Source organism: Canis aureus, chromosome 33 (assembly GCF_053574225.1).
Source record: "Canis aureus isolate CA01 chromosome 33, VMU_Caureus_v.1.0, whole genome shotgun sequence".
Taxonomy (NCBI): Eukaryota; Metazoa; Chordata; class Mammalia; order Carnivora; family Canidae; genus Canis; species Canis aureus.
In genome coordinates, this window is record NC_135643.1 from 26,870,618 (window position 1) to 26,897,568 (window position 26,951).

General features: G+C 37.1%; 2 protein-coding genes across 9 annotated transcripts in view; one reads left to right on the forward strand and one right to left on the reverse strand.

Annotated features, from left to right (window-relative positions):
- Positions 1–19,341, reverse strand: part of INTS12 (integrator complex subunit 12) — a 37,945-nt gene extending 18,604 nt beyond the window's left edge. For 4 of the 6 annotated variants that reach the window (XM_077882195.1, XM_077882196.1, XM_077882194.1 and 1 more), the window contains exons 1-6: positions 19,195–19,341; positions 10,389–10,462; positions 9,938–10,102; positions 5,531–5,683; positions 3,605–3,792; positions 1,993–2,152 (exon numbers count right to left, since the gene is read on the reverse strand). In XM_077882195.1, coding sequence (XP_077738321.1) covers positions 1,993–2,152; positions 3,605–3,792; positions 5,531–5,683; positions 9,938–10,093 — 657 coding nt within the window. In that variant the 5' untranslated portion in view covers positions 10,094–10,102; positions 10,389–10,462; positions 19,195–19,341. Of the gene's footprint in view, positions 1–1,992; positions 2,153–3,604; positions 3,793–5,530; positions 5,684–9,937; positions 10,103–10,388; positions 10,463–15,000; positions 15,137–19,194 lie in introns of those variants that run through there. The other 2 variants (XM_077882197.1, XM_077882198.1) reach the window with 2 other exon arrangements.
- GSTCD (glutathione S-transferase C-terminal domain containing) overlaps positions 19,014–26,951 on the forward strand; it is a 124,597-nt gene continuing 116,659 nt past the window's right edge. Inside the window, exons 1-2 of one of the 3 annotated variants that reach the window (XR_013370781.1) lie at positions 19,014–19,568; positions 19,991–20,242. The gene's annotated coding sequence lies outside the window, so the exon portion shown is untranslated. The remainder of the gene's footprint in view (positions 19,569–19,990; positions 20,243–26,951) is intronic. The other 2 variants (XM_077882191.1, XM_077882192.1) reach the window with 2 other exon arrangements.

Genomic DNA, 26,951 nt, shown 5'->3' on the forward strand with positions numbered 1-26,951 from the left:
TTTGTAAAGCAGATAAAGAATAAAGGATATCCCAGATGAAGAAAAGCTGAGAAGCAAGAGATATGAAAACAGGAAAGTTCACCCCATATTCAGGAAATTATACACTTAGTCTGGCATGGCCAAAGTGTATGGGTATATATGGTGAAGTGGTGAGACAGATGAATACAAAGACACACTTGGGTCAAAGAGAGAAGGTCCATATATTCGCCCTAATGAGTATAACCTCATTATATAAGTAACTGAGAACCACTGGGCATATTTAAGCAGATAAAATTAGACAAAAATTTTAGAGGAATAATTCTAATTGTTTTAATTGAAATGAGTAAAGTGGATTCAAAGGAAGCAAGGAGACTTTATTTTTTGTAATTTTTTGGAGCCCAATGCAGGGCTTGAACTCACCACTGTGAAATCAAGATCTGAGCTAAGATCAAGAATCAGATGTTTAACTGACTAAGCCACCCAGGCAATAGACAAGAAGTGGAACGGGGTAATAAGGGCAAAATGAACGGATTTAAGAATTGTCTAAGAGGTATAACTAGCAAATTTGGTAAACAAAGGGATATGGAATTAAGAGATGCATCAAAAATAATATATCTAGTTTAGGCAACTGGAGGAAAAATTGAGTGGAGAAGAAAAATAATTTATTTTTAAAGTTACAGTAGGATATCTGGTCAGCTGCCAAAGTTCATTCCATAAAGGCTAGAACCATAAATATAGATTTGGTATAAACTGTCACAAAAAATGGAGGAGAATACACTTTGAAGAGAACAATGGTTACTTTACTGAGACTTACAATAAAATAACATTAAAAAAATCTTTGAAGATACACTAAAGAAAGATTACTCTCACAAATCACTTGTTTTTACTATTATCAATTCTTAGCGACCACTTCTGTCAATGCCCTAGAACGCACTATATTGCTCACCCATAATCATTTGGTTGAGGTCCTGGGAGACTAGCATAAGCAATAAAATAAATAAAAATCAGAGTGAGCCAGAAAAATTATACCTTGTCACAGAAATTCCCTGTCACAAATGAAAATATACATATTATTGAAATTTTACAACTTTTCATAGTAATAGGAACATTTCCTATTTCTGATTTAACTTATTGACAAGTAAAATAGGTACCTTGAATTTTTAGTTTTAAGTAAGTACTTCTGACTTTAAAAAGATGTATTTGGCCAGAAAAGTCTATGTAGAAATTTATTTAGTTAAGTGAAAACTCTTCTATCAAGAGACCCTAATCAAGGCTGGGGAGGAAGGAAAGGAGAAGTCATTAAAGTAAATAACAACTTCTTTATTTCTTTAAAGGAAAATGATGAAGTTCATTTATCTGCTTTTTAAATGAATAACAGTTACAAAAGTATCCAATAAAAGTGAAAACACATTTCAGTATGATGTAAAAGGCAGTTCCATTAGCAAGCCGTAAAAAGAGAAAGTACATCGGAAAATGAGATAAATGGTCACTCGAGGACAATGAAGACAGAATGAGGAATAAAGAAACACAGATGGAAAGACAGAGACACATATACAAATAATGCTGCTGTACAAAGTTTGTGAATTTGAGGGTTTAAGCCCATTCAGAGATAGACATTTTCAATGTGTCCTTACCAGACTCACCAAAAACGAGGGCTTTGTATCTCACCATTTCCTAGTGTCTTATAGTCTAAATGTCTTAATGTCTTAATGTCGAAATGTTTATAAATACAGTGACATACTAGCAAGGAGTATTTGTATCTTGTGGGTTTCTAATCCTGTTTATGTTACAGTAAGCTAAAAGCTGAACAGAGAAAAATGGATACAACATGGTCTAGTCTTCAGGCATAGATATATAAATCATACATGTAGACTATACATACAAACATTTAAATCATCAGTATACATTATTTCTTTCAGTAGTTTAAATGTTCAAATTTTTATTTTGAAAAGCACCCATCAACAAAAAAAATGACATAGACCATTTAAAATAGAGAAAAAAAATGATTCCTACCATTCTTTTCATTTGTCTGGTACATCGGGCACAATACCACACGAGACGAGGGTCATTCACTTCCTTGTCTGTCACCTGGGGCTTATGGCAATCTTGGTGGTAGAGATTATGGCACTCCTGACACTCCACTAATTGATTACCAGATGCCACTGTCATTTGCCTGAGGAAATATACCATCAAACATTGTACTTATTTGAATACAACAATTTAAAACTATTCTATGGTTGTTTTGTTAAGTGTGATAGGTAAAAGAGGATTAAAACACCAGACAACCAAAGAGCAAAATAACAAACTCTACCATGTAGCTTACACAAGCATTCCATGCTCAAGCATCAAAGTAAGGTACGCTAGTAACTGAATTTGGCTATATTCTCCTAGCCATTTCTCATTGTAATTTTTTTCTTTCTCCCAGAAGGGAGCAGACTTTGGCTATTACTCCAATAGTCTCATAAAATTTTCCCTATCTTTCTATTAAATTCCTTTATATTTGTTATCTACATGTTGTTCTGTCTTCTTCATTAATATATAAGTTCATTAAAAATAAGCTGCCTATATATTTAAATTGACTTACATATGAAAATAGAAATAGGACCTAATTATCTACAGTGTTTGGCATATTACCTTGCAGATATGGGTATTCAATAAATACATGTGTTATCAAGTGAATAGAATGTAGCAATATGTATATCAAGAAAACATAAATTCTAACAGCACAAAAAAGCATTCACCACAGCCTTAGACTGTCATAAGTCTCCAAATGGGGGGTTAAAGTTACTAGTTCTCTCTCCATTATCTTACCATTCATTTATTTAAAAAATACAAACTTTATGGTAGATAAAGGTTGAAATAATTATATGTGTAAACAATGAAGCTGTAACGAATGATTCAGAAGTACATTAGCTCATTCTCTGTATGGTTCATAAAAGCTTATAGTTATTTACTCAGTCCCAATGCACTTGAATGTAACATTTTCATGACAAAACAGCAACAAAGATGGTAATCCTTTTGGTTGTGCCAGGAAGTACAAGCCATTAACAATTAAAAATATAGCCTCTGGCATCAAGCAGTTTAAAATTCAGCTTTTCTGATTTTTGCAATTCATCTTCTAATGAGAAAAATTATCCATGTTTTTGTAATTATGTATCCATGTTTTAAAACAATGCCCAGAATAACCCACACAATCCATTAATTTCTTTTCCATTACTTGTAGGAAAAGATGTTGAGTGTTTAGAAAACATGCAACTATTTTATAAGTACTATCAACAATTCAAAGAAAAAAGCAACACAGACTTCTTAAAAAGAACAGAATTAAATCTGTTGAACAGACTCTTCTTCGTTAAATAAAGCAATAATTGCTTTCCCTCTAGAACCCAAGAATGCAGGAACTGTTACTATGACACAATAAAGAAGCCACAGTGAGGAAAAATATTTGACAATTTTCAAGATGCTAAATTGCTACGTAGGCATCTTATAGAGAATAATCTACTTATTTCCTATCCACCTCCAAATTATAAAAACAAAATATAAACACCGAACAATTGATCTGATTTTTTTCCTCCTGTTTGCTCTTTACAAAAACAAACGAATCTTTCCATGGAAAGGTACAACTTACCTACAAACAACACAGGCCAATCCCATCTCCATGGCAAAATCATCAGCACTAGTCTCCTCAAAACTGGAAAGGTCAGCCATAGCTAAATCCTTGCTAGTTTGGACGGTAATGGGAGAAGACCTTGTCTCTGGTTTCTCCAATCTAGGTTTCTTTGGAATATCAACGCCTTCTGTGATATCTGATTTCATCTATTAAAAGCACACAATCAGAAAGTAACATGTTAGAATAAACCTTAAATCATGGAGAGATGGATAAGATAGACAAAGTATGATGACCAAGTCCACTTGCTAGATATTTTGACATAAGGGACAGTCATAAACACCAAAGATCTGCAGAAGATTTATAGTAAATTCATAATCAATACATTATAAGAAACTAGCAAGGTAGAAATAAAAAAATCAAAACATTTTAGTATGTATCTGTATTTGTCTTTGTATTCTTTTATTCATTAAAGAATTCTTGAAGTTCAATGCACTTATATGGCCTTTTCCCCCCTTCATCATATGCTTTGAAATGAGAAGCCCCAGCACTAATAAAGCTATCATAAGTCTACTTTTTATTTTAAATATTTTAAATTATAAACTACTGATATTGGCAGTGCCTGGGTGGCTCAGTCGGTTAAACTATCTGCCTTTGGCTCAGGTCATGATCCTGGGGTCCTGGGATTGAGTCCCACGTCGAGCTCCCTGCTAGTGGGGAGTGTGCTTGTCTCTCTGCCCTCCCTCCCTCCTAGTTCTCTGTCTCTGTCTCTCTCTTACTCATTATAAATAAATAAAATCTTAAACTACTCATATTTGAAATATATTGAAAAGAAGTGAATAACAAACCATCTACCGTCATCCAGACACTGCCCTATTTGCTTCAAAGCAAATTCTGGCTCCTCTCTTTAAGATATAAATGTTACAGACATACCTGTCAGATTGGCAACAATGAAAAAGTCTGATAAGACATGGAGAATTTGCAATTCTTATACTTTATTGGCAAGTGTATAAATTTAGTATATGCACTTTGGATAGCAATTTGGCAATGTCTAGTAATACTGAAGATGTTACTATCCTATTACATCTTTTTATACGTATACATTCTATAGAAATCATGTGCTCAAAGAATTTACCTTTAAAGCAGCTTACTGAAGCTCCATTGTAATAGAAAAAAAGGAGAAATAACCTAACTGCTCATCAGTAGGGAAATGGATAAACTGATTTATTCATTAAATAACTATTATATGGTAGCTGAAAGACTCATATCTTCATATATCAGCACAGGTGAATTTCAAAAGCACATTTCCTGAGGTGAAAAAGTTGCCAAAAGATATACATGTGTACCTGTATGATACCATTTATATAAACTTAAAAGCACAGAAAACAATACTATATGATTTATGAATAACCAATATTAAGAAAAAGTATGAAAGCATATGAGACTAATATACTGCATCTTAAGGCAAGCAATATCAAAATTTTTAATGTATTTTTTACTAAGTGCTAAAATCTTAATAACTAACTATGTGCAAAAATCATTCAAAATAGGCAATCCAAGAATTATCTGTATCTCTGTTAAGGTATACACCATCCTATAACAAATTTCATGTTTAGAAATTTACATCTTTATTTTCTCCTGTTTTTTCTCAATAACTATCTCATCTAGAATATTTAAGTTATGGATTAAAGTTAATGCTTGAAATGAGCACATCCCCTAGAGCTCAAATATGTATTGAAATGACTTCAGTAAATGGTTAAATGTTTCTAAATTTTACTCACTTTTCAAAAAAATAACATCTATAATTATCAAAATATATTTACTGAATAGTTATTATGTACTTTACCTACTATTATGCAAAAGAAGTGAGCACAGAAAGAAACAATGTTCCTGTCTATAAGCACAAGTGATTAACTCCTTTTAAAGTCAAATTAAATTAATTCTTACTTTTTCAGCTGGTCTCTTTTCAGCTTCTTTCTTTACTTTTTCAGTTGTGAGGGCCTTGCCATTATTATTACCAGAAGGAAGACTGGATGACGTTTTGGGCTCTTGCTTAACAGAAATAGCTTTTGTGCTTGAAATTTTGGGTGGCTCCACATCCTAAAAAATGGAAAGAATAAAAAAAAAAGGAGGTCTGTAATCAAATGTTCTAACAAACTGTAAAAAGCGGATCATAAATGTAAATAATTTTCAGTTAAAAATTAAGATATGTTTTGACCAATGTAACATCCATTTCTTTAAAAGATTTATTGAGAAATACCTGATATACAAACTGTATCTATTAAAGTGTAAAACTGGTAATTTTCACATGAAACTATCACTACAACCTATATAATGAATATAACCACCATCCCCCAAAGTTTCCCTGTGGCTTGCTATAATTACTCTTAGAGGTGTACATCCTAGAGAAACTATGTCTCCCTCCATCCTCAGGCAACCACTAACCTGCTTTCTGTAACCATAAATTAGTTTACATTTCCTAGAAATTTATATGAACAGAATCATATGGTATATACTCTTTTTCTAACTTCTTTCACTTAGCCTAGTGACTCAGGTTATTGAGTATATCAACAGTTCATTCCTTATATTACTGAATAATATTCTACTGGATGGACATACCAATTGTTTATTATCTATTGGATATTTATGGTGGATATTTGTTTATAGTTTGGGGCTATTACAAATAAAGCTATTATGACCATTCAGGCACAAATCTTTGGACATTCACTTTCATTTCTCTAGAATTAATGTCTAGGAGCAAAATGGCTGAATCATATGGTAGGTATATGTTTAACTTTTTAAGAAACTCCCAAACCATTTTTCAAAGTGGTACCATTTTACATTTCCACTAGGAGTATATGAGAATCCCAGTTCCTCTGCATCCTCATCAACATCGGTAATGGCTAATCTTTTTAATTTTAGACATTCTATTTGGTATATAGTGGTATATCACTGTGAACTTCCATTTTCCTAACATCTAATGATGTTGAACAGGTTTTAAAGTGCTTATCTGCCATACATATATATGTCTTCTTTGGTAAAATGCTCATTAAAACTTTTAAAAAAAATAGAGTTGTTTGTTTTTTTCTGACCCTAAAATGTTCTTCATAGGTTCCGGATATAAATCCTTTATCAGACACTAGATTTACAAATATTTTCAGTCTCTGGCTCATCTTTTCACCCTTGTTCTTATATTACCACTTTGTTGATATTTATACTTGCTATCTACTGCTAATAGTATAAAAAGTTTATGTATATGATAGGTCCTTGGAATCACCCTGTAAAAGAGGAGGGCATTTCCTCCCATTCTAAATAAATCAGAACATCTGAGAGCAGTCTGCTTTTCTGTGATAACACATAAATGTATAAAAATACAGGAATGATATACATTAGCTTCAGAACAGTGGTAATCTCTGAGGAGGAAGAAATGGAGAGGGGGGAAAAAGAATGGGGTTACAAAGGGAGAAGAAATGTGTGAGAAATATCAGAAAGGGAGACAGAACATAAAGACTCCTAACTCTGGGAAACGAACTAGGGGTGGTGGAAGGGGAGGAGGGCGGGGGGTGGGGGTGAATGGGTGACGGGCACTGAGGGGGGCACTTGACGGGATGAGCACTGGGTGTTATTCTGTATGTTGGTAAATTGAACACCAATAAAAAATAAATTTATTAAAAAAAAAAAGAATGGGTTTATAGACTCATTGGTAGCTACTTGATTTACTGTGCTGATTGTCTAGACCAAGTGCTGGAAAACTGAGGCCTAGAGGCCAAATCTGGCCTATTGCCTGGTTTTTATAAAGTTACATTAGAATACAGCAATACTCATTTATTTATGTATTGCCTATGGCAATTTCATGCTACCATGGCAAAATCAGATTGTCCTAACAGAGACCATCAGCCCACAGAACCTGAAACATTTACTATTTGATTCTTTACAGAAAGTTTGGTGACCACTTGTGTAGACATGGGAAAATGATGGAAAAAATGTTGGTAATAACTTAAAAGTGTATCATGTCTATAACATAAAAAACTAAAAAACAATCTTGCAGGATTTGAAAACTATTACCGAATTCAGCAAAAGAGTTACAAGTCTTGATGGATGAGTTAAGTTCTAAGTTCATTATTTCTTTTTCTCTTCTCTTCTTTTCTTTCTTTCTTTCTTTCTTTCTTTCTTTCTTTCTTTCTTTCTTTCTTTCTTCTTTCTTTCTTCTTTCTCCTTCCTTCTTCCTTCTTTCCTTCTTTTTCTTTCCTTCCTTCCTTCCTTTCTTTCTTCTCTCTCTCTCTCTCTCTCTCTCTTTCTTTTTCTTTTTTAATAAGCAGACTCCATGCTCAGCACAGAGCCCAACTCGAGGCTTGAACTCACAATCCTGAGATCAAGACCTGAGCTGAGATCAAGAGTTGACCTTGATCAATGCTTAACTGACTAAGCCACACAGGTGGCTCTCAGTTCATTCAGATTCAACTTATTCAATGATGCGAATGAAAATATCAACCAATTTTTATGTTGAAACTTTATTTAGTGAGTTGTTAATATTTGTAAGCATACCACTGCCTCCAAGTGATTTTTACTCTAGAGATAGAAATGGGACAGCTAAAGGCTACAATTAAGTGAATCTATACCTTTTAAGTACCTAACAGAGTATTTTCTCTTAAGTTGATCAAAAGTAACTCCAGTTAGAAATCTAAGGACAGGAAGCTTTTTAATTAAACTTCTTGTGTACTTTAACAGATGAACTTCCTTCTGTTTTAGAATCTCAAAATACAGTATTGTTTCTTTAGTAATAATAATTTTTTCTTGTTGAGATAGTATCAATATCCAGAGCAGAATGAACTTACTAGTGTATTGTGTGGAGTTGTATAATTTGGTGAGTTGGAACTCCTTGAACCTACCAGAATGAGGATGGTAGAAGAAATAATGACACATTGGCTCTACTATTCAAAAGACAGTAAAAAGGCTTGAGAATACAAGAGCTTGTGTTGAAAGGAGACTGGGGGCAAAATACCACTGTTTACTTGGGCACTGGGTCTGGGATTTGGCTGCTGAATCTGGGATCTGGGCCTGTCTTTAGCTTGAGATTGGGGATTAGACTGAGCTAGTGATGTAGTTGTTTTCCCTTTCTCAGTTTGGTATGTAGGTCCAAGACCTGGGTAACTTGGAGTTTCAGGGCTCTAGAGCTTTAGAAAGGTCTGAAAGAATGTATTATGCATTATAGAATATAGTAAAAGCTGCCATTCATGAAAAGCCTATTATGTACCAGGGAGATACTATACTAAGTGACTTACATACTTTATGTTCTGTTAATTTTCACAATTTTGCAAGGTAATTCTTATTATCCCCATTCTACTAATATAGAAAATAGGGGCTGGCTGAAAAAAAGTTACTATGCACCTCAGTTTTAAAGATTTTATTTATTTATTGGGAGAGAGCGAGAGCATGAACAGGGGTAAGGGCGGAGTAACAAGCAGATTCTCTACTGAGCAGGGAACCCTACGTGGGGCTTGATCCCAGGACCCTGAGATCATGACCTGAGCCAAAGTCAGACACTTAAATGACTGAACCACTCAGACACCCATCAGTTTCCTTATTTTTAAAAATAAATAATACTATCTTAAAGAATCATTATTACAGTTAAAATTAATTATACACATACACCAGGCAGAAAAGTGCCTGAAACACAATAAATGTTCAGGATATAGCATCTACTACCACACAACTAATAAGAGGCAAGCTGGGATTTAAAACAGGTTTGGGTACAAAATGTTTCTTCTTTTTTTTTTTTTTTTTTAGAGAATTTTTTAAAAATTTTAGTTAAATTCAATTTGTCAGCATAGAGTACCAAAATGTATATTCTTTTCACATAAAGCTTTGTTACTATCAAAATTGAAGCCACATAGTTCTCACAATTTATCCACACATCCTTTTTCCCTTAAATTACCCTACCCATATCCAATTCACTTCATTGCAAAATCCCTGTCCTTTCACTTCATGATTTTTGCCCACAAAACATTAAAGGATAATTATAAGTTATAGTTTCAGCCAGTTGCTTAAAAAATGTTTTGATCCTAAAGAATTAGAAATTAAATCAAATAAAAAATAAATAAGTAAATAAGTGGGTTTCTCTACACAAAAACTAGTAGAAGAGAATATCCCTCCCACCCAGCTAACTTTTCTACGTAGTGTAACAGTTCTCTGAAAGCATGAAGGAAGAAAAGAACACTAAACAATATAATTCCTTCAACCCTTAAGGAAAGATTATTTTGGCCAGGAGACTGTTTTGAGATGGTCTAAATATTAATACTATTCTACTATTGGCCTTACAAAACTCACCCCCAAGTTTTTTATTCATGTAGGTACCTTTTGAGATGGACGATAACTTGAATCAATGCCTCGAGCCAATGATTCATCAAGCAGTGCCTTGAGCTTTTCAGCAGAATCCTTACTCTTTGAATGTAAGAAGCCTAGTGCTTTCAAAAAAATGGGATCAAGTTCCAAGTTCACGGTAGCAGCCATTGCAAACACCTGAAGAAAAAAGAAAGGGGAGGGGGGAATTAAAGACAATGAACAGTTATCTATTTTATTCTTTTATTTATAATAGGCAATATTGTGCCCAAGATACAAAATATGAAATGTCTAAAAGGTTATTACAGGAAAAAAGTAAATGTCTTTGTTTTCCCTACCAAATTCTTTTTCCCCGAAGCAAGAACATGATCAGTTTTGTACGTATTCATATCCATGGCTAAATTTTAAATCCAGATAAACTCTTCCCTGCCACAGAGCCCCCTCCTGTTTTAAAATATACACTTACAGTTCAGTATACAGGAATTTGATGTGTTTAGGTCTAGCTGACATCAAAATTTCTTCTCTCAAACCTGATTTCCACTGCCAAAAAAAGAAAAAAAAAATTGGTGGGGATGAGGTATCACAGGAGGGCAATGGTTAGAGGAAGCACCAAGTGATGAGCTATAAAGGTCACTGCTACAGCTTTAATTTCAACTATGTATTTTTTTAATCTCCTTAGTCCTCAGCTCCAAACTTGAATGCCTCAGAAAACATTCTAATGATAATCTTATTGGATCACACTTAGATTGTGGTATCTCGTGCATTAACCTATTTTTAGCAAGGTTTCTGAGGAATGGTACCATAACTACTATAAATTATAAATAAAATTATACATATATATTTATATATATGATATAAAATCTCCCCATAGGACCTACGGTAATGCTCTGTGTCATTAGAAGCTTGAAATATAGTGAAGATGTACATCAAAGGCTTATGAAATTCCTTAAAAACAAAACAAAACATTAAAAAGTTTTGTTTTCAGTTAATACCAATGCTATCGTGTGATTCTACTTCTTGTGTCACTTTTTCAAATACTTCTCCAGGCAAGGAATTATTAAAATAAAAGTGTATACTTTGTGTTCAATCCTTTGATCAATATTCTAGGGCTTGAAGTTGTCTTCTATCCTTCAGGTTAATATTGTAATAATGCAACACACTTGCACTGTTAGAGTTATGGATCTGTCAGCAAATTCCACAGTAATCTCTCATTTTCAGGGGTTTATAAAGCCATTAAAACTTGCTGTAGGTTGAATCTTGGCATATGAAAGTTCTGACTGAAAATGAATTTTGTTGTTCCTTACCCTTCTACTTCTCCCCAATTCCTCTACAACTTTGACAGGAAATACACACACATACACACACACTGACACTCTTACGCTTTTTTTTTTTTTTTAAGTTTTCAAGAAAGTATTAGCTACCTATCTGATAGCCTCAGAATAATTGTCAAATTCTGTGCTCTACTAAAATATTTGAATCATTCATGAATCCAAAAGCCAATACTAAAAGAAAAATAACCTATCTCAAATAGCTGTACTAGTAATTTAATGAAAATCGAGACACAACCTCTGTCACTTCTTAAAATTGTATTATTCTATACATCACATATAGATAATAGGTACAGAAAGGTTATTTTTAAATTTACTCAGGTATAGGCTGGTCACTATACATATTCTCAGGAGAAAACAATTCCCCACTAAAATGTCCATGATGAAAAGAATAAACCTGCCATTCCTCCTGAGTGCTCAAGGGGAATACAGCCTAATCTTTTTATTGGCCTAACTTTTTATGGCTAAAGACCATAGTGTTTACTCACCCAGAACAATGTGTTTTATGAGGCTGACCAAAGGGTTAATACTTAGAAGACTCCCTTTAATATGCTAGAAAAATCATTACTTGAAATTCTATGCTGACAACCAGAAGTGTTTACTGTTATGTATTTCCATAATCACATACAAAAGGTTTGCATTACAGATTAGGTGACAAGAGTCAGCATGTAGATTATAAAACTATAGAAGTAGTATCATCACACTAACATTCCAATTGGAACCTTTAAGTCAGTTCTTTTTATACAACCCTGCAATTATAAACCTGAACACGATTTGTACCCATGTCCTAAATTACTAACATGTCCCTCCAACCCAGTGGTTTTCATAATGGAATATACGGGAAGAAAAATGTGAGAATTTTTAATTAAAAAAATAAGCTTTTAGTATGCAGAATGATAGTAGTATATGCATATAATTGGTAACTAACATATATATGAAGTATGCTCAATTTTATACACATGGAATAATGAAACAAGTTTGAAGGCCACTGCTTTTGTCTATCTAGCAACTTCTAGTTTCCCTTTCCCTATTATGTATACATCAAGGCTGCTTTATGGTACATACTACCTTTCCCTTGAGAAGCCACCCAGTACTATCAGCTCAGATCTTCTCTCGCTCCCCACATTAACTTCATTGCTAGCTGCCCATCATCTTCTAGCCCCCAATCATTACCAATATATTCCCCTATTTTTCTACTTTTTTTCTCAAGCGCTCCTTCTATCCTTTTACCTTTGCTATTTCCCCTTGACATCACCTTTTTACCACCATCTCCCAAATGGTGTTCCTTTAACTTTGTATTGAAAGAGCAAAGAGGTCTATGGAGACCTAATTCCATACTGCTGTTTTTGGAAAAACATTCCATGACCACCATTCATCATCATCTTTCCTTGAAATATACACCTGCACCTTCAAAGTTGCTAAGTATGGAATCATGCTCATTTTCTTCCTCTTCCCTATCTTCATATTTGGCAATGCTAAAATTGCATCTATATTGATGATCTTCTCTAGCTTCTTGCACTCAGTTTACTTGGATCTTCAGCCCTCCAGGAGCTTCATCTTCAGCCACTGAAACCTGAAACTAGCTACAACTATTCTCCTTTTTGACTATAATCTTCCATCATTCTATCTCTTCCACTCTTCTGATCCAGAAGCCTCTTCAGGGTACCAGGTCAACCCTCCTTTTGGGTTTTTTGTTTGGTTGGTTTTTTGCCCCATTTCTTTCTTCCCATTCCACCTGCACTTTGAATTTATAGAAGCCTCCAGTTCCTTGTTCCCCCTGCTTTGTCCAATAATGGTACCTCCTTGCTCCAAGTCTTTCCTTCATCACAGAGAAAACAGTAGTTGGGCCTAAAATACAACATTCATAGTTATGTGTTTTATTCTTTATATTTTAGTTTTCTATTTTACCTTCCCTTCACCCTTTTTCTATTGTCTTCTCTGGTTTCTATTCTCCTTTTTTACTGGCAAATGCACACATAATAAAATTTATTTTTCATCTATTGATATCCTCAAAGAGGTCAGCAACTAATTTATCAAATATCTCCTTTATTATTTCCAAAAATATTTCTCTGGAGTTACACCAAACGATATTACTTTTATACAATTCCTTCCCTGTATATTCCAAAATCCATGATCAAAACAGACTGGAAAAAAGCCATATCACTCTTACTGAAGATCAGAATTCAAGAAAAAAAAGTCCTGTGTGTGTGTATTAATATACATATATATGTATATAGATATAGACACATGAAAGAAACTTAATTCTTTAAATGTAGGTTTAATTTAAAATCTAGGTATTGCTTTAAAAAAAAAGTCAGAAAATTAGCAATTACTGTTTTAAAAATGTCAATGACCTAGGAATATGGTAGTAGTGGTACTGGTAGGAATGAATTCTTAACTCATAGTAGGAATCATCTATGGCAAATGCTTATAACACAGAAATTTCCAACTAATAAACAATGATCTCTTTTCTCCATCTCTTTTTCCTTATTGATTTATTTTCAGTCTGTCATTTTACATCTCTTCCAGCACATATTCCAAGGTCCAGCCTTTCAAAGACTCTCTTTCCTAAGCACCCTTGTTCTACAGTCCTATGGTTTCATCTACTCTGTAGCCAACCATCCTGCTATTTACCTTCTCCCTGACTGCACCCAAACTAAGTGCAGAGGAGACACACACTGTATCTTCAGACTCACCAGTCTTCTCTAAGCACTCTACACAGTTTAGCAATCTTGTCATGCTTCTCTTGTCAACTCACTTCCCTACTTTTTGCCAAGACCAGTTACACTTTCCATTTTCCTTGAAACTGCTACCCTATCTCAGCAGATGTATTAGCGGACTTCACAGAGAAAACAGAAGCTGTCAGAGAGACACTAAATCATCTACTAACTTATCTGTACCTATCCTTTCCTTTCCCCACCTGATAAATGAAAAGGTGGCTCTCCATGTACTACTACCTGTACCTGGATCCTACCTTTTCCTTCTCCACCTGGACCCTGCACTGTGGATTATTTACTAGGACTTCTCTACAGCCCACCATCACAACCCCTTTCTACCAGCATCTTTTCATTAACATTTAAATATATTCAAGCCTCTTGTACCCTGTCTTCTTCATTTTATACCAAAACTTCCTCAGATAGTCATTCTCATTCTATGTTCCCTTTCTTCATTCTTCTATTTATGCTGCATTTCCTGCAATTTGGCCTTTGTCCTATCATTCCATGTTCTTACCAAAGTATTCATAGCTTTAGATAAATATAATAAATCTTGTTTTCTCCTCCTACTTTTTTCTTAGTCTTTTTGTAGGTTCCTATTCCACTTCAACTTAAATAAGTTCCTCAAGATTAGGTTCTGGGTCTCTTTTTGTCTCACTCTGCATGTGATACCTGGATCAGCAGCACAGACATTACCTAGGAAACTGTTGGAAATGCAAACTCTTGGTCTCTACCATGAGATCAACTGAAGAAGAAACTCTGGGAGTGGGTCCAGAATCTGTATTAAACCTTCTAGCTGATTCTGATCCACTGTAAAGTTTGAGAATTACTGCCCTAGACAATTTGATCTAGACCCTTTTGCCACTGATTATAAATTTATTTCCCCAGCCCATCCATCTCTCCCAAGATCCAACTGCCAGCTTGACTTGGCTGTCTCACTGGTGCCTCCTATTCAACATGTGCCTAATAGAGCCACTCATAACCTCTTTGTCTCCAATCAGATCTCCTAGGATTCCCTTTCTCAAATGATACTCACCCCATTGCTCCAGCCAGAATCTGAGTATCCACTTGAACTTCTCCTACTTCATCCCCCCACCCAGCCCAAGTATTCAGTCACCAAACCGCCTAAATATATCTCAAATTAATCCGCCTTTTTATTTTTTTATTTTTTTAATTTTTTATTTATTTATGATAGTCACACAGAGAGAGAGACAGAGAGAGGCAGAGACACAGGCAGAGGGAGAAGCAGGCTCCATGCACCAGGAGCCTGACGTGGGATTCGATCCCAGGTCTCCAGGATCGCGCCCTGGGCCAAAGGCAGGTGCTAAACCGCTTTGCCACCCAGGGATCCCTTCTTTTCTTTTTTTTAATTGACATTTTTATGTGTATTTTATTTTTTATTATTTTTTTATTTTTTATTGGTGTTCAATTTACCAACATATAGAATAACACCCAGTACTCATCCCATCAAGTGCCCCCCTCAGTGCCCGTCACCCAGTCACCCAGTCACCCCCACCCCCCCACCTACCTCCCTTTCTACCACCCCTTGTTCATTTCCCAGAGTTAGGAGTTTCTCATGTTCTGTCTCCCTTTCTGGTATTTCTCACTCATTTTTTCTCCTTTCCCCTTTATTCCCTTTCACTATTTTTTATATTCCCCAAATGAATGAGACCATATAATGTTTGTCCTTCTCCGATTGACTTACTTCACTCAGCATAATACCCTGCAGTTCCATCCACGTCGAAGCAAATGGTGGGTATTTGTCGTTTCTAATGGCTGAGTAATATGCCTTTTTTAAACCTTACTACCACCACCCTAAACCAAGCTACCATCATCCATTGTCTGGCCTGCCATAATAGCTTAATCAGTCTTCCCACAACCACTCTTGTCCCCCTCCTTGTCCCCATCTTTCTATATCACTCACTTGGTGAAAATGTTCTTTTCACCTCTCTCTGTCCAGAGGTTAAAGAACAACATCCTTAACAAAGTTTCTAATGCCCTACAAGATCTGGTAATACTTGCAAAGTAGTTACAAGAGTATCTAGCACAGAGTACACATTCATTAAATGTTACTAAGTATCTCAGGCTATTCCCATTCTCTGTTGTAGCCACATAACTTAGTTCAAGTCTGTCAACCTCCCATACTTACTCTTTCTTCCCTCAGCACTTCAGTAAAAAGTGTCCCATCTTACTCACCCTTCATATCTCTTTTTTTTTCACATTTCCCCCAACAAAACAAGAAGTCTTACTGTTACATGGTACCCAAACATCCTGCACTTATTTGTAATCGTAACTACACTGCTAATTATGTGAACAGATCTTTCTCACTAGAATGTAAATTCCATGACAACCAGCACTGGATTGATTTTCCTATTCCTGTTAGCTATGTGCGTAGCAGAATGCCTGGCAGGTAGCAGGTATTCATTAAATGCTGGCCAAGTGAACACATACTATTCACTTCTTCAGTTAAAAACTTTCTCCTTGATTTCTATTACATTTAGCTTTTCTGGTTTTTCCTCTTCTATCTCTTGACAACTCTTACTCTGGTTTATCCTCAGCTCTGTCACTCTTGGTATTATCCAAGTATCTGTCTTTATCTTCTTTAGTTCTGCTTCCAATCTCTTCCTTGGTTATCTTCTATAGATCATGTTTTTAACTACCATCTCTAGGCAGATGATTTCATTTTTATCACCACACCAATCTCACTTAGGCTCAAATCCCACATTTCCAATTGCTTAGTAGATATGTCTACCTGGTTGCCCTAATGGTATCTCAAATTCAGTTATGGCTAAAATTGAGATTATGAATACTTTCTCCCAAAAGTTTGTCCTGTACTTTTTCAATGAATGACACAACTCTCTGCTAATCTAGTCTGAGGCCTAAATCCTTCCCTCACTAAATCCTCTCTTATTCTGTATAACCAAAAAATCAGTAGGCCTTCCCTATGGTTTCTGACTTTGCAACATTCCTCACATTTGTTCCATTTTTCACTTCCACTGCTACTACTCCAATTCATGTCTTTTAAGTTTTGTGGTATAGCAGTAATGTAGCTATTCTCCTTGACTTCAGCACTACTGCCATACTCATGTTCCCAAAACACATTTCTTCTTTCTTTTTCATTTTCTTCCTCAAAAATTAAAACTTCCTGGAATGCCTAGGGGGCTCTGTGGTTGAGTGTCTGTCTTTGGCTCAGGGCGTGATCCTGCGATCTGAGATCAAGTCCCACACTGGGCTCCTTGCAAACCTGCTTCTCCCTCTGCCTAGGTCTCTCTTGTCTCTCAAGAATGAATAAAATCTTCAAAAAAATTAAAACTTCCTACTGTCTTCAAAATAAAGCCCAATTCTGAAAAGACTCTCACTGGCACAAAAACTTAATTCTTATACAGAAGAGCCATTCGCTTGTCTTGACACCTCTGCTTATTTTTCTCTGTCCGGGAAGCTTTTTACCCATTTTTTAGATGTCTAAATTTTATGTTCAAATATTATTTCTCATGTGGATTCTTCACTGCTGGTGTGTCCTTATCCATCCCAAACACTACTAAAAATCTCTCCCTCCCAGGATACATCATACTGCTTTCTGGTGGTACTAGGACTTTCTACCTTGAGCCATACTTTTGTTGTTGTTTTGCACAAGAGTTATATTCCCTATAAAACTATTGAGTACTTTAAGGGAGGAGATTCTACATTTCTTTTTTACTATCACATGGCTACCTTGCAAAGTACCATAAAATAACAGCTATTAGAATTATTAGGGATCAAAGTAAAGTGTAATGGTCTTTTCCCTCCTACACAATTCTAACCAATTTACAAAGTCCCTTTGCAAAGAGCAGTAAGAAACGCAAACCCATCTTCCCTGTACCTCCTGCGCCTCCACCAAACCTCTCAAACATCAAAAAAGCAACAGTAAAAGAAACATAAACAAAAGTCACCTCTTTGATGACTAGAGACTTGTACAATGTTCCTCTCTGCAGTACTCACTCTCTTCCCAATCCTTTACCTGGCTTTACCTTCATTAATTACACTGGACTGTAACTTCATGAGGGCAAGAAACTTATTTTATTCAGTTATGTATCTAGGGTTTGAAACTTAGCCTCTCAAAAATATTTACTGAGTGAATGAACTAGGTTTTATTTAAAAATCACTTTCTGGGGCTTCTGTGATCTTTCCCACCGAAACTGGATATTCACAATGCTTTCCCCAAATCCCCAATTTCTCATTCTACATGCTAATCTTTTTTTTAAAAAAACAGTCCGGAGTTGGGACACCTGCGTGGCTCAGGGGTTGAGCATCTGCCTTTGGCTCAGGTTGTGACCCCGGGGGTCCTGGGATGGAGTCCCCGCATGGGGCTCCGCGCAGGGAGCCTGCTTCTCCCTCTGCCGGTGTCTCTGCCTCTCTCTGTGTGAATATATAAATAAAACCAAAAAAAAAAAAAAAAAAAAAAAAAAGTCCAGAGTTGATCATCTGCACGTGCAAGGACACAAGATAAAGGAAACCACCTATTCACACCGAGTGCAATATTAGGGTTGCCATCTCCTACCAGCTCTAGCAAGCTTTGCCCTTTCATGTCTTTGGAGGCTCTTGCAAAAACAGCCTTTTTTAAAAAAAGATTTAAAAAAAAAAATCTTTTAAAGCTGCTGCCCGTTTCAGTCCTCTACTGAATTCTCGGCCCTGGGTTACACTGATATCTTAGGGACACGTCTGGAAACGCAGGGGAAGCGGAAGGACCACGACTCCAAACCAACCGAGTGACAAGAGAAGCTGAAAAAAAGGGGCCGAAGACGCTCAGAAAAGGGATGTCAGTCCTTTGATCAAAGCAGGACACCGGAGGCCTAGCATGGGAGAAGGTCTTCGAGGAGCAAGTCCGAGAGGACAGGCGAGGCGGAAGGAGGGAGCTGCCCAGAGAAGTCGCCAAAACCCTGCGGGGAAGGTCGGGCACCGGGCTGCAGGGACCAGTCCCCGGGGCCGGGCCGGGCCGAGCCGAGCGGGAGAGCCCCAGCCCACAGCACTGCAGGAGGAGGCTCGGCACCACCCCCCGCCCCCGCCCCCGCCCCCGCCCCGCCGCAGGGAGAGGGCAGTCAGCCCGGGCGCGCGGCCGCCCGCCAGTGACGACGCTGCCCCCTCAGCAGCCAGGGAACTAAGACCCCACGAAGCTCCTCTCCCGCCTCGCCCCTCGCGGAGGTCTCGAGCCTCCCAGAGGCGGCTGGGAGCCGGGGAGCTCGTCACAACTCACCGCTCCGCCCCGCTGCTCCGTCCGTTCCCGGGGGCCCCTTCCGAACCGCTCCCGGAACTCGCCGGCTCCGACTACGGGGAAACAAAGGTTCCTGCCGCGCCGTGAAGGGGGGAAGTTTTCGGCTGTGCCACGGCGGGAAGTGACGTAACCCCGGCTTCCGGTCCGCCGGATTATGAATGACGGCGGACGCGGCTGTTTCCAAGACGGCGTGCCTGCCGCGTGCCCCTTCCCGGCCTCTCTGGCCGCCCGCGGTCCGTGGGCGAAGACTCGCAGAAGCTGCCTCGGAAAACTCACGCGGGGTGGGAAGGCGCAGGCGGCTCGTGTCGCTGACACACTCACGCACCCTCCCTGCCTGGCCGCGCCTCTGCGACCAGGTAAGGAGGGAGCTCAGGCTGCGGACTCCGCGGTCCCCCCGAGCCCCCCCCCCCCCCCCCCACCGCGACTGCTCTTTGCATCCGGAGGCGACCCGGCTGATGCTGCGAGACGGGGATGGGGAGGAGGCGGGGGGTCGGGAGAGGCAAGGGCTTGCAGTGAGTGTCCCGAGCTTTCTCCAGCGCTGGGCCCCTCCTGGGCGGTCACAGCCTCTGAGGGAGCTGGTGGAGGGCCCCGGGCCCCTTCCCAGGTTTCCCAGGGCCAGTCCCCGTGGCTCCCTCTGCTGATGGGGACTAGAGCAGCTTCTCTTTGCAGGAGTCCGTGGAGTCGTTTGCCGTTTGCTGCTAAGTGTCGCTTTAAGACCTTTTTGGCACGCTTTAACTTTTTTTTTTTTTTTCCTTCCCCCTCTCTCTTTGACACTTAGCATTTTATTCCGTGCCTTCCCGGTTAGAGAAAGCAGTTGTACGTGAGGACTGCTGAACAGTTGCTCCAGAGGACTTGCGTCGTTTGCGGCTGTCTGTTTTCTTTTACACTGTCAAAGCAGCGTTTCAGTTCGGTCTTAAAACAAGTTCGAGTTTGAGTAGAAAGTTTGACTTGCATGAAAGATTGCTTCGGTTTCGGAAACGTTCACGAACACCCGTACTTCCCGCCTCAACTCCACCTCGTTTGGAATGAGGTGACTTGTTTTTTAATCCCTTTATTCTTGAGCCCGGGATCCCATTTCTTGTCCTAAATTCTTGAATGTTACCGTTTGATAATCTATCTTGTGCTAAGTTATTGATTTTTAATAGCGTAGTTCTTTTTCCAAGCCTCCCTATAGAAAAAGTATTAGAGAAAAATGACAAAGCTGGCAAGAATGTGGCGATTTGTAAACATGGTCATTGAATACTGTGAAAATAAATTCTCTTACAAATACAACTGAATGATTTGCTGTCATATTTAATAAATCAAACTTGAAGCCATGTTGAGTTTTTTTTTTTTTTTTTTTTAATTTAACTGCCTGGTGGGGAGTATACGCTACTAAGAGGATTGCCTTAAGGCATACTCACAACGTGAAATCATGTTTGAGTTCTACCTGAAGACCTTATTTTAAGAGGTCTAACTTTAAAAACAAATCTGTGATGAGATCGGTGAGATTTGAGAATTGTTTTATCAGATTATCTATTTTATTATTATTATTATTTTACACTTCTACATGTTTGCCTACTTTAAGCAAAGTTAGATTGGAACTTCTGTAATATTGGCCCCATCAAGTTTAAAAACAACAGCAACCTGTGTTTACTTTGTAGCTTTGGTATCACCTGTGATTTGAAATAAATACTGAATATCCAATTAGCCTTTCTCATAGCAACAATTTAGCAGATCTTGCAACTTAAATTCTCTAGGCCAGTCCACTACAACATCTATAGTATATACCATTCCTTATTATAAATTGTTTTTTTTATCATCAAGTATTCAAAGTAGCCCACGGAATTCTGTTAGGATTAGTACTTAGACTACAGGGATTTAAAGCATTTAGATCATAACCAGCCTAGGTATTGTTTGCTATGGGGATTCGGTGCTTTCATTTCAGGCTTGCAGGCATTTCTGTTTCTAACATGTTAGCATTTTATGCTGTGGTCCCCATTAATTATGAGGTCAGGCTTAGCTGCAAGCATTATGATTCTGTGGCAGCAGATAATTCTCTGATTCTCTAGAGAGATGACACACTTCTGTTATGGCTAAAGTTACTGTAAACTTTTTCACTTTTAAACAGTTTCCCCTCACCTTTTGCCCATTTTAATTATTGAACTCTGTCCTCTAGGACTTAACTATATGTATCCCCACATTACATAATCTAATAAGCACTGAAGCAGCTCAGCTTTTTTTCTTCTTCTTTTTTTTTTTTTATATTTTTTATTTATTTATGGTAGTCACAGAGAGAGAGAGAGAGAGAGGCAGAGACATAGGCAGAGGGAGAAGCAGGCTCCATGCACCGGGAGCCCGACGTGGGACTCGATCCCGGGTCTCCAGGATCGCGCCCTGGGCCAAAGGCAGGCGCTAAACCGCTGCGCCACCCAGGGATCCCGCTTTTTTTCTTTTTTAACCTTTAACGTCCAAGGTAGTTAGCTGCTATTGAACTCTGTAGGGGCAAGCTTTTATATAATATAGATAGTAAGAAAATAAGGTGAGATTTGCAACCAAATTGTGCCATTTTGTGAAATGTACAAAACACAATCTAAGTTCCAATATTCATAATGAACATTTGACATACTAAGGAACTTGAGTTCAAATTTTAATCTTTAATAAAAATGTAATTTCATACCTGTAAACTGTTGAACTATTTTGTTCAATATAAGCGGTTAATATGCAAGTAGACTTAAGGTATCACATATCCTACCTTGTGTGACTTCTTGTCATAGTTAACAGGTTTTTTCGGTACTCGTAGGGGTGGGGAGCCGTGGGGGGGGGGGCTTTTCATTTTCACATAAATTCCTTACCTTTACTGAGAAGTTTGGAAATATACAGCATGATTTGTGGCTTGCCAGTCAAAATTTGTTTACTAGTGTTAATGGATAAGGAATTTTAATTACAAATGAATAATAATAGCTAGTATTTATTATAGGCATTGTTAGTTTCTCACAGCATACTATATGGTAAATCTTCTTGTCCCCACTATAAATGGGAAAGCTAAGGTACAAAAAAGTTTTATATTGCTATTAAATATCAGAACCAGGATTTGAACCCAGTCAACTCCAGAGTCTAGGCTCTTAGCCATTACTTTATATGTCTTGGTGTATAACTATTCTACTTGTTAAGAATATAGACTCTAGTAAGGTTCCTAGTTCTCTTGACTATTGGTATATACAAAAACTGTATTTTCTCTATAAGTTTAGATGGATTCAAGTGATACTTTTTCCAAATCAGTTTATGGAGGTCATCTTGTTTCTTCATTTCAATTTATACACAGTTGGCTCTTAAAATAGATTTATTCATTTGGAAGAATGGTGTCAAGAATGAGGCTAATGAGGCTAATGTACCAAGACTAAAGTTCTCAATAGTATTGTCATTAGAATGATTATTGATATTTATGTATATTCATTCATTTCTTGAGTAAAATTTGGGTACTCCTATGCATTGGAGTTATAGGTCAGATAATAATATAAAGGAAAAAAGGGGATTAGGGGTCAGGAGGTGATGGAAGTGCTTTTTCTATTCAGGTTGTCACATAGCTCTTGTGTTACTATTTAGAGACATCAATGAAATGAAGGAACAAGCTAGGCATAAGGAACAGCAAGTACAAAAAATTCTCAATTGGAAACATGCCTGGCTTCTCTCAAGAACAGTAGGGAGAACTGGCTGGAGAGGAGTGAGCAAGAGGGAGCAGAGGTAGAGGGTCAGGTCAGAAAAGGATAGCTAGGGGAGGCATCTGGGTGACTCAGCATCTACCTTTGGATCAGGTTATCATCCTGAGATCGAGTCTCACATCCCACATTGGTCCTGCTTCTTCCTCTGCCTATGTCTCTGCCTCTCTCTCGGTGTCTCTCATAAATAAATAAATAAAATCTTAAAAAAAAAAAAAAAAGATAGCTAGGGTCATGGCAGCCATAAGCCATAGTAGGAAATTTGGAATTTATTTTAACTGTTTTGGGAAGCCATTGGATGATTGTGAGCGAAGGGTGTGAACTGACTTATATGTTTAAAGGTCACCCTGACTAGTTTTAGAGTAGGGAAATATTGTTAATGGATATTTGTAGTAGTCTCTTTAAAGCTGGTGATGACTTAGGTAACGGTACTAAGAAGTTGGATTCAGCATATATTTCAAAGGTAGAAATAGTAGCTTAGGAGAGAAAATGAGTGAGACTTCAGAATTAAGGACCTGACCGTCTGGGTGAATGATGTCATTTTATCAATAAAGGGACTACTAAGGGATGAGGAACAAGTTTAGAAAAATGCCCAAGAGAAGATGGCAAGTAGCATGTAAGAAGTCTGAGGTTCAAGGGAAAGGATGTGACTGAGATAAAAATAGGAGTCATTGAGGATATTTAACCTGTGGTACTGGAGATCACCAGAATAGTACTGTTGTATTGTGGGTTGGCCCATTAATGGATCGTGAAATCAATTTAGTGAGTACTAACCAGCATTTATTTTTTTAAAGATTGATTTAAAGATTTTATTTATTTATTCATGAGAGAGACAAGAGAGAGGCAGAGACATAGGCAGAGGGAGAAGCAGGCTCTCCACAGGAAGCCTGATGCCAGACTTGATCCCAGGATTCTGGTATCACGACCCAAGCTGAAGGCAGACACTCAACCACTGAGCCACCCAGACATCCCAAGATTGATTTATATATTAGAGAGAGAGTGTGCACTGGAGCCTGTGCACGAGAGGGGCAGGGAGGAGGAGGAGGGGCAGAAGAAGAGGGAGAGAAAATCTCAAGCAGACTCCTCACTGAGTGGGGAGCCTGAGGCAGGATTCGATCTCATGACCCATGAGATCTTGACATGAGCCGAAATCAAGAGTCAGACCCTTAACCAACTGAGCCACCCTGGTGCCCCCTAGCCAGCATTTAAAGAGCGGAGAGGGGAGGAGGAAAGGAAGGATGAAAAGCACAGAATAAAAAAAAATATCAGTTTTATCCCATGTAGTACATGATCCTTTTGTTTCACCTTTATTCATGATCCTTTTTATTCAGTATAATGAGTTGCATTATTAAAATCTTATTGTGTGGCATGGTGAAAAGGTTGAACGTCAGTAATCAGGAATGAGTGTAGTTGAAAATAGGGCAAAGCACTGAGCTACAGATGCTAAGAGGTCTGTGGAGTATCGGATAAAGGGAATTAGGGAGAAGCTACCAAAAATCTTCATTGTCAAATGATTGTTCTTAGAACAGGTTTTTTATCAAGGATTACTGAGACCAGCACAATTGCTTAGAATAACATGATTTCTGATGAATTTCACTTTGGTGAAATTGTTGCTGCAATAAGATTGCAATATGCTTCACTTTCTGAAATTTTAGTTTATAAAATAGCGCTATTTATGTAAGAAAAATAGCTATTCCTAAATATTTTCAGATAAGATCCCTTTATAAATTCAATTAATGTTTTTGTATTGATGGACAATTCTCATCTGTGTAATGGAATTAAAATGTAAGGATTGTGAGGATTAGAAGTAATGTTTAAAAGTTGTATGTGTTATAGCACATGGTTGGCGGACAATAAAATGTATGTGATATTATTAGAATTGTATTCTTTGTTCAGTCATTTAACATTTATTAGCACCCGTTAAATTCCAGGCACAGTGATAATTTCTTATTTGATGTAAAACAATACTTTGTTACAGTGGCGTACTCTTTGGTCTTTATGTACTAGGTAATATATAACTTAGTTGTTTATCCACCATGTAATATTTAGTTGCCCCAGATCCAGACGTTAACTGAACACAAAACTCAAAAAAATTTTTTCAACTTCTGACCAAGTATGCTTTTCTTTTTTTTTTTTTTTTTAAGCTTTAAAAGAGTGAGAGAGAGCATGTGTGCGTATGAGCATGAGTGGGGAGAGGGCAGAGGGAGATGGAGAGATACTCAAGCTGACTTCTCAATAAGCTGAGCAGGCATAAAGCTGGATCTCACAACCTTTGACTCATGACCTGAACAAAACCAAGAGTTGGTCACTTAACTGTGGTACCCGGGTGCCCCCAAGTATGCTTATTTTCAATACATTTATTATATTTTTTCTTTGTCTTTCTTTATATAAACATATGCATGAAGTGAAATAGTAAAATATCTTTAGATTTTAAAACCCTATGAAGCTCATTTACCCTTTCATATGTGAAATATTTCAATTTATCAACACCAAGATATGTTAATTAGAATGAGAATACCAAAAAAATGGTGTAGATGCCTAAAATGTTAAACCAGTGACTACTTCAGTTATGTTTTAAAATATCTTTGAAGGGGCACCTGGGTGGCTCAGTTGGTTAAGCATCCAATTTTTGATTATCAGCTCATATCTTGATCTCAGGGTCATGAGTTCAAGCCCAGTGTGGAACCTACTTAAAACAATATATCTTTGAAGATTCACAAGTAATGAAACCAGGTTTAAATTTTTTTTACCTATATATTCCCTGTGCAACATTCCCAAACAAATTGGCATGTCCAGGGAAGAGAAGTATACTCCATTAGCTCTGTTCAGCTCCTAAGTCTGTGGATTTATATGCTGCTTTCTCACTTTATCTCAGGAGTAGTTGCAGTGTGGCACCTGTCAAAGCTAAGCAAATGACACTACTTCTGAGCGTGGCAGGAATGTAATATGGAGTAACAGGAGCTGCGCCCAAACCCTAGAGACCCAGAAGATGATTCTACAGTACCCACCTTTTTAAAGTTCATGACATAAAAATAATGATAGAAGGAATCTCTAGATAGATATGTAGAAGAAAAAGGGGTTTCTTTTGAGTATGATGGTTGCAAACTTAAAGCAAAAACTATGTTTTACTCTCTTGAAAAATTAAACACATAGTACAAGCCAAAAACATCAAATTTGTACAGGTTTGCTAATATTTAATATTTATTTTAGAAATTACATTAGTATTTAATGGGAAGAAATTGCCCAGGGAGAGTAATTTTTTTAACTCCAAGATCATTAAGTAACATTTTTAATCTCCCAGGGGAAAAAAAAAAACAAAAAAACACCAACATCTATATTGGAAAAATAAATTATGTTAAGAATCAACAGTACTTTGCATTTTCTCTCCGGCATCTCATTAATTTTTAGATATCTCCATGGGCAGGTTATTGCTATTCTATTTTGTTGACATTTAGCATTTATTAAGTGTTCACAGTGACAAAAGTTTATAGAATATGTAAAAGCCTATTCTCAAAGTTCTTATTCTTATAGGCCTTGGAAAGTGGCAAATATACACTTATTCTAATTTTTAAAAATATTTCTTAAATTACAAGCTGTAAAATAGCATGACATTGTTTTTAGTTTTGTTTGGCTTTTTAAAGAGTTAGCAGCACTAGTCTTATAATTACTATTTCCTAGATTGCTGGGCAAATGAGGAAATAAATCACATTTTCTTTCAAATCTGCTTCTTGAAGCACTTAGGAATCTTCTGTTATAGTATACCACTATCAGCAGAGGGAGTTAAGAAGATCAGTAAATTATCAGCAATAGATTTACAGGAGCAAACTCCTCAAATAAATTATTAATTACCTAGAAAATGTGGTCTCTTTTGCCTGTGAGCTTTAATAAGCACCCCTTAATACTTTGTTTTAAAATATACTGTAAGTACAAATAAATTTAAAAAAAAGACAAGCTAAGGAGAAAATGGTTCCCATGGGTTAAAAAGTTGTTGCTTTTTAATCACATGAAATAATTTTCCCCTAGAGATCTTTTAAAGAAGTA